General features: G+C 46.7%; 1 protein-coding gene across 1 annotated transcript; it reads left to right on the top strand.

The window, feature by feature from the left end:
- The first annotated feature begins 1,752 nt into the window (after positions 1–1,752).
- On the top strand, positions 1,753–4,356 carry LOC120928355. Its single transcript, XM_040339453.1, has 4 exons — positions 1,753–2,087; positions 3,031–3,199; positions 3,514–3,631; positions 3,715–4,356. The coding sequence occupies exons 1-4, from the start codon at positions 1,904–1,906 to the stop codon at positions 4,354–4,356; spliced, it is 1,113 nt and encodes a 370-aa protein (XP_040195387.1). The 5' UTR covers positions 1,753–1,903.
- The last annotated feature ends 7,492 nt before the right edge of the window (positions 4,357–11,848 follow it).

Raw genomic sequence — 11,848 nt, forward strand, 5'->3', positions numbered from 1 at the left:
TTATATATGTAGTGCCTGGTTACTTTCAGAACCGGTGCTAGTGTAAATTTATAGGGGGGGTCAGAGAGTTAAGTGACTCTGACCAGGTTAATCTGTTTAAGTTTGGAGCCTCTGTCTCAGCTTTGGCTGTGCTGTGGGTTCATGCTGTCGTTTCTGGGGTGCTGATCACACCCCGGGCCGACAGATGGCAGCAGTGGAGTCAAGGGTTTGGATACTTCTTCCCAGCAACCTATCAGGAGGAGTCTTCCTTGCTGTGCATGCTGGGGAGGGGTATTTAGGGGGCAGACGCAGTGTTCCTGGTTCCGGGGCTACGTTGGCCCGGAGCATTTGATCTGCGACTGGGGCCCAGTGAACGATTGGGTCCCCAATCTGATAAGGGTCCTGAGCTGTCCATCCGGTTTGAGGAAGCTGACTGATGGGGAGTCTGCCTGAGGAGAGCCAAGCTTGAGGCTGGTGTCCCAAGAGGGGCCTGTCTGTCCATCGGGGGATCAAGAACCTGGTACTGAGAGGCTGGACGTTGGTCGCCTGTCAGCCGTTCATCTGACTAAACCTACTTGAAGGAGATTCTGGGTGCTGAATCTGCTAAGGAGGATTCCGGACCACTATTATCTCCATTATTTCCAATCTTTGGGAGGGTCTGTGACAGAGACTCAGCCCCAAGTTCCGAGTGACATTCTGGCTGCCAGGCTTGTGAGAGAGGCCTGTCCAGGTGCGCTATACCCATTCCAGCTGGAGTGGCGAAGTAAAGTGTTGTTGGAAGCAGAACTGTTTCCTGTGTTTAGTTATACCTAGATCTACTGCCTTCTATTCTCTATCCCCTCACCTTTCTACCGTTTAACTGTTTTTACCCGCCTGGGTAATAAAAGCACAGAAAAGACACCTGTGGACATTCCATTTACTACAACTCTCATCGAGGACCCTAGACGGTGAAGATACAGAGGTAACGTGACACCCAAAACAAACCAGCAGCTCCTTCGGGGGTAGTGCTGCATATATATCAACCAAAAACCTTTATCTCAGCAGACCATAACCCATTTATACCAGTAACTATGAACCACTTCTTTGCAATATAGAGAAGGATCTTAAACCCCTCTCTCACATGGCTGGGCTGCATAAAAACCAATATAATTAACATTTTATTGAGAATCCTTTACTTTTTTTTTTTAATCAGATATTTTTTTTTATTGAAAAATTGCAAAGCAGACATATAAAAAACATATACAAACATTTTTCTCTATTTCCCCCCTCCCCCCCTTCTTTTTCTCCCTTTTTAAAAAAAAAAAAAGCCCTTCAAAATGTAATACAAAACCAGTTTCGAATATCATCAGGGACACAAAAAGAAACAATACGCCAAAGAATCCTTTACTTTAGTACAAACCATGCCTATTAGCTTTATCAGTTAGATGTTTTAGTTATTGTCTATCACTTCTATAATAAAACCATCATGTTTGAAAACACTTCACAATAAGGCTTCATTTCCACTGACGTTTTTACAGCCTCGTTTTTGAGCGTTTTTTACAGCTTAAAAACGCCTGTCCATGTTATTCTATGGCTTCATACCCACATAGGCGTTTTTGAGCTGCAAATGGCATAGGCGTTTTTGAGCTGTAAAAAAAACGCGGGACCAGCGCGTTCTGTGGCTCCTAAAACAGAGCTGTAAAAACGTCCGACGTTTAAAAACGCGCACAAACGCGCACAAACGCGCGCAAACGCGCACAAACGCGCGCAAACGCGCACAAACGCTACCTGCGGCTTTTCTGAGCTCCAGACTTTTCCCAGCTAAAATGTCATTGGTCACTGCAGCATCTGTAAACACAGGAAATTCCTGTGTGGACACTTAATTACCCAGGAGTGCTTTGCACAGCCGTGTGCTTTGTGGAGAGAGAAAGAGAGAACAGAGAAGATGGCAAATGCAGTGTCCCAGCTCTCCTTAATCACTGCAGTCCAGGCACATCCAGAATTATGGGATGTTGCACATCCCCTTCATGGAGACCATGTGAAGACAGTGTCTTTATGGGAAGACATCTGCGCAGCTCTCTGCCCTGGTTGGGAAGACATTGAAGATACCAGTGAGAGAAAAGAGATATGTAAGTTTATTTTACTTGAATGCATAATCTGTAGTTTAACCACTTGCCACCGCACCTCGCATTGTCCACGGCACAGCACCCCGCATCGGTCCAGGCACCCCGCATCAGCCCCGGTACCCCGCATCGTCCCCGGCACAGCACCCCGCATCGGTCCAGGCACCCCACATCGGCCCCGGTACCCCGCAGCGGCCCCAGCATGGCACCCTGTATCGGCCCCGGTACCCCGCAGCGACCCCAGCATGGCACCCTGCATCGGCCCCGGTACCACGCAGCGGCCCCAGCATGGCACCCTGCATCGGCCCCGGTACCCCGCAGCGGCCCCAGCATGGCACCCTGCATCGGCCCCGGTACCCCGCAGCGGCCCCAGCATGGCACCCTGCATCGGCCCCGGTACCCCGCAGCGGCCCCAGCATGGCACCCTGCATCGGCCCCGGTACCCCGCAGCGGCCCCAGCATGGCACCCTGCATCGGCCCCGGTACCCCGCAGCGGCCCCAGCATGGCACCCTGCATCAGCCCCGGTACCCCGCAGTGGCCCCAGCATGGCACCCTGCATCGGCCCCGGCACCACGCAGCGGCCCCAGCATGGCAACCTGTATCGGCCCCGGTACCCCGCAGCGGCCCCAGCATGGCACCCTGCATCGGCCCCGGTACCCCGCAGCGGCCCCAGCATGGCACCCTGCATCGGCCCCGGTACCCCGCAGCGGCCCCAGCATGGCACCCTGCATCGGCCCCGGTACCCCGCAGCGGCCCCAGCATGGCACCCTGCATCGGCCCCGGTACCCCGCAGCGGCTCCAGCATGGCACCCCACATCGGCCCCAGCATGGCACCCCGCATCGGTCGAGGCACTGTGCATCGGGCCCGGCACAGCAGAGATGTACCTTGGGCAGGAAGTGGTTATTGTAAATGATGATTGCCTAAAAAAAAATTTTTTCTTTTTTTAGTTAAAACATTGCATCGTAGGTGGAAGTCCCTACGAGATCGAGTCCGTAGGGACATCACCGATGAGGACAGGGCATCCAAAAGTGGAGCACCAGCCCCTGTGAAGAAACCTCACATCTACCACAGAGAGCTCATGTTTCTGCGGGAAAATATGAGAAATAGCAGCAGACCGTAAGTTTTCTTTTTTTTTTTTATAGATTTGCCTATGTACAATATTGTATGTCACTGTATTTGCCCAGCGGTCTTTCAAATCCAGCGAAAATATTTTTTTTTCAATGAGAAAAAAAATAGTCAAGTTAATCCCAATTTTTTTTTTTTTTTATGTGAAAGATGATTTTACACCATGAGAATCATGATCTTTCTTCTAAGCCAAACAAATTTGATTCTCATTTTAGCCAGAATCGTGCAGCTCTAATGTACATTGCTTTTCAGGTGGTATTCTCCATGGCTATTGATTATGTTTATACATTTTGTATTATCTGCAGGACAACCTCAAATATTGCAAGTGAGGTTGCAGGAGATTCCCTCCAACAATCCAACAGCCCCATAGGAGGCGAAGTCAACGAGTCACCGAATCTGGATGCAAGTGAATGCCCAGATGAGGTAACTGCTTATGTCTGCCTGTCTATCTCTTTGTCGGTCTGTCCATGTACATGTCAATTATAAATTTTCTTGTAATTTTGCAGGATTCCAGGCCAATGGATGTGGTCACGACTGGTAGTCGGGAGGCTGCTGAACCGAGGGGTCGTGGTGGTGTCCGTGGTCGTGGCCGTGGGCGTGGACGTCAGCCGAGGGGAGCCTCTAATACTGAGGGGGATGAAGATTTGGTAACACTGCTGAAGGAAGTGCGGCAGGAGAGGCGCAATGTAGATACGTTTTTGGACCCCAACAATCCTCGCACCACCTTCTGCCGCAGCCTCTACCCCATCCTGGAGGACATTGGGGGAGAAGAAGAGAAGCTTTGCATGGATCGCATATATGCAGTAACGCGAGAATTTTGCTTTTGCAAACTAACTGGTAGGCCGCCACCTATAGGCGATCTATGCAATGCTTCTTTTCCTCCCCCAATGGCCTCTGGCACCTCAGCAGTGCTACCATCCCCCTCTCTATATCATCCCACTCACCAGAGACAACAACAACCCACCCCATCGCAGTCCCAATCTGGTGATTTCACACCTGCCACCTCCTCCCATTTTCCATCCCCGTATCCTGCACCCCGCCACCAGCAGGATTATTGGAATGAGCGCCAGGCCCAATTCCTACCCCGTCCTGAATCCACACATCCCCATGGAGATCAAGTCTCCACCGCCACCTATCACCATCTCTGATTGATTTTTTTTTTTTACTTTTTCTAATAAACATAGTTTTTGACCTGTAAATAAAAGTGTTCAATTGTCTTTTATATGATGCAAAATAGCACTCCTTTGCCCTCTGCCTTCAGACGGGCGTATGCTAGCCCTTTTTGGGCTGAGCATACTCCCGCCTGAAGGCAGAGGGCAAAGGACTGAAATAGCTCTAGCATACGCTTGCCAAGATGCAGAGAGCAAAGGACTCCTTTGCCCTCTGCCTTCAGACGGGCGTATGCTAGCCCTTTTTGGGCTGAGCATACTCCCGCCTGAATGCAGAGGGCAAAGGACTGAAAAAGGGCTAGCATACGCTTGCCAAGATGCAGAGAGCAAAGGGCTCCTTTGCCCTCTGCCTTCAGACGGGAGTAAGCTTGGCCTTTGCCCTCTGCCTTAAGGCAAGCATATGCTAAGGACTCAAAAAAGCATAGCATACGCTTGTCAGCAGGAAAAATGGACATATGAACAGTTTTTTGTGTTAGACAAATGTTTTTATTTCCCCCCAAAAAAAAGAAAGTTATACTGTATACATCTTTATTCAAAATTTAGCTCCATCTGTACAGAAGTTAGCTGTATTGGAATCAATGTGTCTTCAAATTTTGGCTTTCACATAAAATCATTCTGCCATGACACCTCTCCTTCTGGGGATTCAAAAAATGCAGCAAACTGGTTGCGAATGCTCATGACCCGTGCCGTTGAGCGTAGGTCCATAAATTGCACCCTCTGTGATTGTTGACTGGGCTCCGGTTCAACGTTGCTGTTGTCATTGTCCCTAAGATAATTATGTAGAACACAGCAAGCCAGAACCACTTTAATGGCGTTCTCTACATCAAGGTGTATGCTTGTTAGCAACACGCGCCATTTAGCTGTGCACACCCCGAATGCACATTCCACAACGCGGCGTGCACGGCTGAGTCTGTAATTGTAGACTTTTTGCTGCCGGTTGAGACCATAGCCGCTGTATGGCCTCATGAGGTTTTCGGCCAAACCAAAGGCCTCGTCTGCCACCATAACTAGAGGCAAACTGGGTTCCTCAGTGCAGGGTAGAGGCCTGCTTTCGGGGATGTTCAATTGTCCAGCATGAATACGGCGTCCAAAGGTCGACTCTCGAAAAATACGGGCGTCACCTTGGCTGCCATAAGCTCCCACATCCACTAAAAGAAATTTGAGGTTTGCATCTGACAATGCCAGTAGGACCACGGAAAAATATTTCTTGTAGTTGTAATATGAGGATCCTGAGTGCGGAGGCTTCCTCACCCTGATGTGTTTCCCATCAAGGGCACCTATGCAATTTGGGAACTGTGTCTTCTCCCAAAATGTGTCAACAACAGATTCCCAGATCTCCTCTGTGGGCTCTGGCATGACGACGTTATGCAATTCCTCCCATATTGCCACACATGTTTCCTTCACGACTCTGGAAACAGTTGTTACACCAAGAAGAAAGAAATGGTGTAAGGTTGCATAACTCTGTCCAGTTGCAAGGTATCTAAGAAAAACAAAAAATGGACATATTGAAAAAAAATATAAATAAAAATAAGTCCTAAATCTAACCTAACCATAACCCTAAACCTTAACCCTATCCCCTATCACAGAACCCTAAACCCGAATCATAACTAACCTCTATACAGTACAATAACCATATCCCTATCCCCTAACCCTATCCCAGAACTCTAACCCCTAACCCTAACCCTATCCCAGAACTCAAATCCCCTAATCCCAACCCAATCACCTAATCCTGAACCTCTATCCTATAGCGCACTGACACCTAGTGCGCAAGTCTGGCTGCTGTGTATACACAGCGCTCTCTCGTGGTGATGTCACAGCCTTGTGTATGTGTAGAGCTGAGCCGGGTGTCAGTAACGGGATAGACGAGTGCGAGGAGGGGAGGAGTGCAGAGACGGCGCTGCTCAGTCAGTCACTGGGGAATGCAGATTTTTAGTGGAGCCGGTGCAATAGAAGTGTATGGGAGCAATCTGTGCTCCTCTCCTTCTTAGGCACAATACACAGAGCAGCCTAAAACTGAAGTGTCTTCCGCCCAGTTCCTGACATTCATCCTGGGCACTGACTAGCTGGGGGGGGGGGGGGGTTTGCCGCAGATCCCATGTATAAGGATAAACATAGTTCCTGGGTCTGTAAACCTGCTGTGCCCATTTTAAGGGATTCACACCATCCCTGTGGTGAGTTCTGAGGTTTGGACACCCGCTGTGCCCATTGTTCGTGGTTCCCACCATCCCTATGCTCAGTTCTGGGGTCTGTACACCTGCTGTGCCCATAATGAGGAGTTCCCAATGATAAGCTGCACTGATGGAGGTTGCACACTATATATCCAGCCTAGAGCACACAATAGTCAGTGGCGCCGTACTGATGGCCCTACCACCTCCAGGCTCAGTGACTGCCCCCCTCCCCCCGCCAAAAAAATGGTAGCAATCAAAAATAGGTGGGGTATACATGGGCATGAAAAAGAGGGTGGGGTCAGGGGTAGAGCCAAAGGGGGGCGCAAAATGAGGTTTCGCCTAGGGTGTCAAAAATCCTTGCACCAGCCCTGCCCCTAACCATATACTTCAGAACCATAATCCCTTACCATAACCTGTATCCAAGAACCCTAACCCTATCCCAGAACCCTAACCCTATCCCCTAACCCTATCACCTAACAATATCGCCTAACCCTATCACCTAACCGTAACCCATATGTGTTTTGCACTTACCTGAGTGTCACTAAGAGCCGTTCCTCCGGTGAAATCGAGTTGCGCATTGCAGTGTCCATCCTGGTCAGCCTCGGTCTGAGCCTCTCCAACAAGTCGTCAAATCGTGCCACTGACATTCTAGTGAAGTTACTAAATTTGTTGGGATAGATACGCAATTCTGAATAAAGATTATGAAAATAGCCCGTTGAGACCCGATGGGAGACCATAGGATGCACCCAATATCGATGCCGTCTCCTGCTTCTCTCCTCCTCCTGTCTCCTCCGTTGCCTCCGCAAGGCAATCAGAATGATCGCCTCATCGACTTTTTGCAGGACGGGATCCATATTTCTCCTCAAATTTGACAAGATGCCAAAAATTACTAACAACTGAAATATGCTGTCTCCTCTCTCACTATCTCTCTCTCTCTCCAAACAAAATGGCGCCGACACATGCTCTGTTATGTTTTCTGATGCATTGTGGGATATTTGGGAGTGTTTATAGCCTAGAGATTTTTTTTTAAAAAAAAAACGCTGCCTAACGCTAGCGTTAAAAAACGCGCAAAAACGCGCAAAAACGCGGTAAATTTCGCGTTTTTAACGCGAATTTTTCCAGGCATACCTAGCTGTTTTACAGCTCACTTTAAAAACGTCAGTGGAAATGAAGCCTCAAGCATATTTCTTTTAGAAACCAACCATATTGGGTTGTAGCTGCTGTATTTTTGCCAATAAATAATATAAAAGTAAATCAAATTAATATACATACCCTGTTTCCCCAAAAATAAGACCTACCCTGAAAATAAGACCTAGCGTTATTTTCCAGGTGGGTTGCAATATAAGCCCTACCCTGAAAATAAGCCCTAGTAAAAAATGCTTGTAAAATCCTATAATCCACTCTATTATAGTAGTATATAATGTACAATGTGTGTGTTTCTGTAATATAATTGTGGGGGAAGAGAGCTCCGGGGGGTAACAGAAGCACAGAGCGGCTCTATAACAAAGGTATTTGGCACAATTATATTACAGAAACACACACATTGTACATTATATAATACTGTAATAGAGTGGATTATAGGATTTTACTAGCATTTTAACTCAGTTCACACTGAGGATTCCTGACAGGCAGGGAGGGAGAGGGGGAGAGAAGACATCACATTACATAGTAAGACCTACCCCTACTGTGTCTTTTGTTGGCATAATTAATATAAGACCCGGGCTTATTTTCGGGGAAACACGGTACAAGTCATGCCATTTTCATTTGTTGCTGCTGTCCCTGAGATTCTTAATGTTCTGTGAAATTACATACAGCTTTAAACACTTCGGGCCAGATTCACAAAAGGGATACGACGGTGTATCTCCTGATACACCGTCGTATCTCTGTTTCTATCTATGCGACTGATTCATAGAATCAGTTACGCATAGATATCCATAAGATCCGACAGGTGTAATTGTTTTACACTGTCGGATCTTAGGATGCAGTATCGCAGCCACAGCTGGGGGGAGTTTGCGTCGTAAACCAGCGTCGGGTATGCAAATTAGGAGTTACGGCGATCCACGACGGATTTTCGCGTTCGCTACATCACCGCTAGTTTCCCGTTGCAAAGTTAGTCGTCGTTTTTGGTGCCCTAACTTTAGTCAGCAAACGTATTGCTGTCTAAAGTATGGCCGTCGTTCCCGCGTCAAAATTTAAAAATGAACGTCGTTTGCGTAAGCCGTCCAGGAATACGGAATTACGCTACGCGCGTCGCCGTTCGAAAAAAATGACGTCACTGCGCACAAAGCACGACGGGAATTGCAAAACGGAGCATGCGCAGTAGGTCCGGCACGGGAGCGCGCCTAATTTAAATGGCACACCCCCATTTGAATTGGCCCGCCTTGCGCCGGACGTCTTTACGACACCGCAAGTTTCCAGGTAAGTGCTTTGTGGATCGGGCACTAAAACTGGAAACTTGCGGCGGTGTATCGTAAACGGGTTACGTTACACCGGCGCTCTTGTACGTGAATCTGGCCCAAGGATCCTACTTTGATCCGACTTCAATGATATTCAATGGGCTGAAGTAGGATCAAAGTCGGACCAAAGTAGTGCAGGGAGCATTTTCAAAGTCGGACCGACTTGTGTCAGACCAGTTTAGATGGCTCTCATAGGAAAACATTGATTTTTACACGTCATGTGACATGAGCTCCCAATGTCGGAGCGTTTGTTGTACCAATGTAAACCCCCCCTTATACAGCCTGGTTCCCTACTGCACATGCAAGAGTCATGCTGCATGTTCTGAATGGTCCCTGCTGCCTTCTGGGACCTGTGTGTCTCCCAGAAGACGGTGGGGGGGGGGCGGAGGAGGCGCCGGACATGGCGTAGATCACTGCGGATACTGCATCAATCTTTCGCCGGAAGTGGGAGCAAATACCTGGATTAGACAGGTACTGTATCTGCTCCCCCATCTCCCCTAAAAGATGCCAAATGTGACACCGGAGGGGGGAGGAACCAGATCAGCGGAAGTTCCATTTATGGGTGAAACTCTGCTTTAACAACTTCCCGCCCAGCCTAAAGTAATTTGGCGGGTGCTTTCCCATCCTGACTGGATATTATATGACATCCTGTCAGGAAGCACTAATTGCATGGCCGCAGGGCCACACAGTGGCACGATCTGTCACCGGCTGTGTCTACGTGACACAGCTGATGACTGATCAGTGTACCGGTTCGCTGCCAGTACCATGTAATCACTTTGACCAATCACAGCAGATCACATGACAGTTATACACAATGGATGACTTCCTTTCATTCCATCCCTTTCGTACAATTGTGTTGACAGCCCATCTGTACCTTTGACCAATCACAGCTAATCACAACAAAACAAACGGAATGATTCAGTTTCATTCAGTAAAATGCTTGTATAATATTAGAGTATAATTCACTGCTATAAGCAAACATAATGTGTAAAAAAAAATCCTGATCACTTACCTAGAGTAGTACAATTTTACTATACTAACATTAAATTGTTCTGGCTACACCAGGTATATGATGACGCTGTACCGGAGAGAGTATGTAAAAAAAAATAAAAAAAAAAAAAAAAAGGATTTGTTTTTCATTTCTTAATTTTCCCCAAAATAATGACCAAAAAATTATAACTTCAAAAAACCTGCCATGCCTCTGAATAAATACCTTGGACTGTCTACTTTCCAAAAAAATGGTCATTTGGGGGGTATAGTTACTGTCCTGGCATTTTAGGTGAATTTTCAGATATATACTAAAGTATGTGGACTCTAAAACTTTCCTACATACTAAATAATATACATTGATTTGGGTTATTTTCACCAAAGAAATGTAGCAGAATACATTTTAGAATAGATTTTGGACTAAATTTATGAAGAACAATTATTTTTTTGCAAAACTTCATAACAGAAACAAAGAAAACCACATTTGTTAAAAAAAAAGTAATTAAAAAAATGATTAAGAACCAAAAGAAAGCTCTTGTCGTGTGAAAAAAATATATAAAATTATAGTCTGGGTACAATGTTGCATGGCTGCAAAATTGTCATTCAAGCTGTGACAGCGCTGAAAGGTGAAAATTGGTCTGGGCAGGAAGGGGGTAAAAATGCCCATTAGACAAGTGCTTAAGCCACTCCAGTAACACCGTAAATTAGGGACATAGCGTATTTAAGTGGTTAAACCCTTTCTCCACAAAGTAATACATTTAACCACTTAAGCCCTAGACCTTTAGGCAACTAAATGACCAGGCCCCTTTTTGTGATTCGGCACTGCGTCGCGTTAACAGACAATTGCGCGGTTGTGCAACGTGGCTCCCAAACAAAATTGACGTCCTTTTTTCCCCACAAGTAGAGCTTTCTTTTGGTGGTATTTGATCACCTCTGCGGTTTTTATTTTTTTGCGCTATAAACAAAAATAGAGTGACAATTTTGAAAAAAATTCAATATTTTTTACTTTTTGCTATAATAAATATCCCCCAAAAACATATATATATATAAAAAAAAAATCCTCAGTTTAGGCCGATACGTATTCTTCTACCTGTTTTTGGTAAATAATAAGCGTTTATCAATTGGTTTGCGCAAAATTTATAGCGTTTACAAAATAGGGGATAGTTTTATTGCATTTTTATTATTATTTCTTTTTTTTACTACTAATGGCGGCGATCAGCGATTTTTTTTTGTGTGACTGCAACATTATGGCGGACACTTCGGACAATTTTGACACATTTTTGGGACCATTGTCATTTTCACAGCAAAAAATGCATTTAAATTGCATTGTTTATTGTGAAAATGACAGCTGCGGTTTGGGAGTTAACCACAGGGGGCGCTGAAGGAGTTATGCTTCACCTAGTGTGTGTTTACAACTGTAGGGGGGTGAGGATGTAGGCCTGACGTCATCGATCGTGTCTCCCTATAAAAGGGATCACACGATCGATGCAGCCGCCACAGTGAAGCACGGGGAAGGCGTGTTTACATACGGCTCTCCCCGTTCTTCAGGTCCGGGGAGTGATCGCGAGGGGGCGTCTGGAAACGAATAGCCGCGCCCTCATCTCGGATCACTCCCTGAGGCTTACCAACCGCCGCATGTACCTGGGGGGGTCCCGATCGGACCCTAGACCCTCGGAAAGGCAGCGACGTGCGGGCACGTCGTTCTGCCTGTCCGTGCCATTTTGCCGACGTATATGTACATGCGGCGGTCGTTAAGCTGTTAAAGCATTCTTTTTCTTTGACATATTGTATATACTCAAATATAAGCCGAGTTTTTCAGCACATTTTTTTTAGCTCAAAATGCCCCCCTCGGCTTATACT

Source organism: Rana temporaria, chromosome 2 (genome assembly GCF_905171775.1).
Source record: "Rana temporaria chromosome 2, aRanTem1.1, whole genome shotgun sequence".
Lineage (NCBI taxonomy): Eukaryota > Metazoa > Chordata > Amphibia > Anura > Ranidae > Rana > Rana temporaria.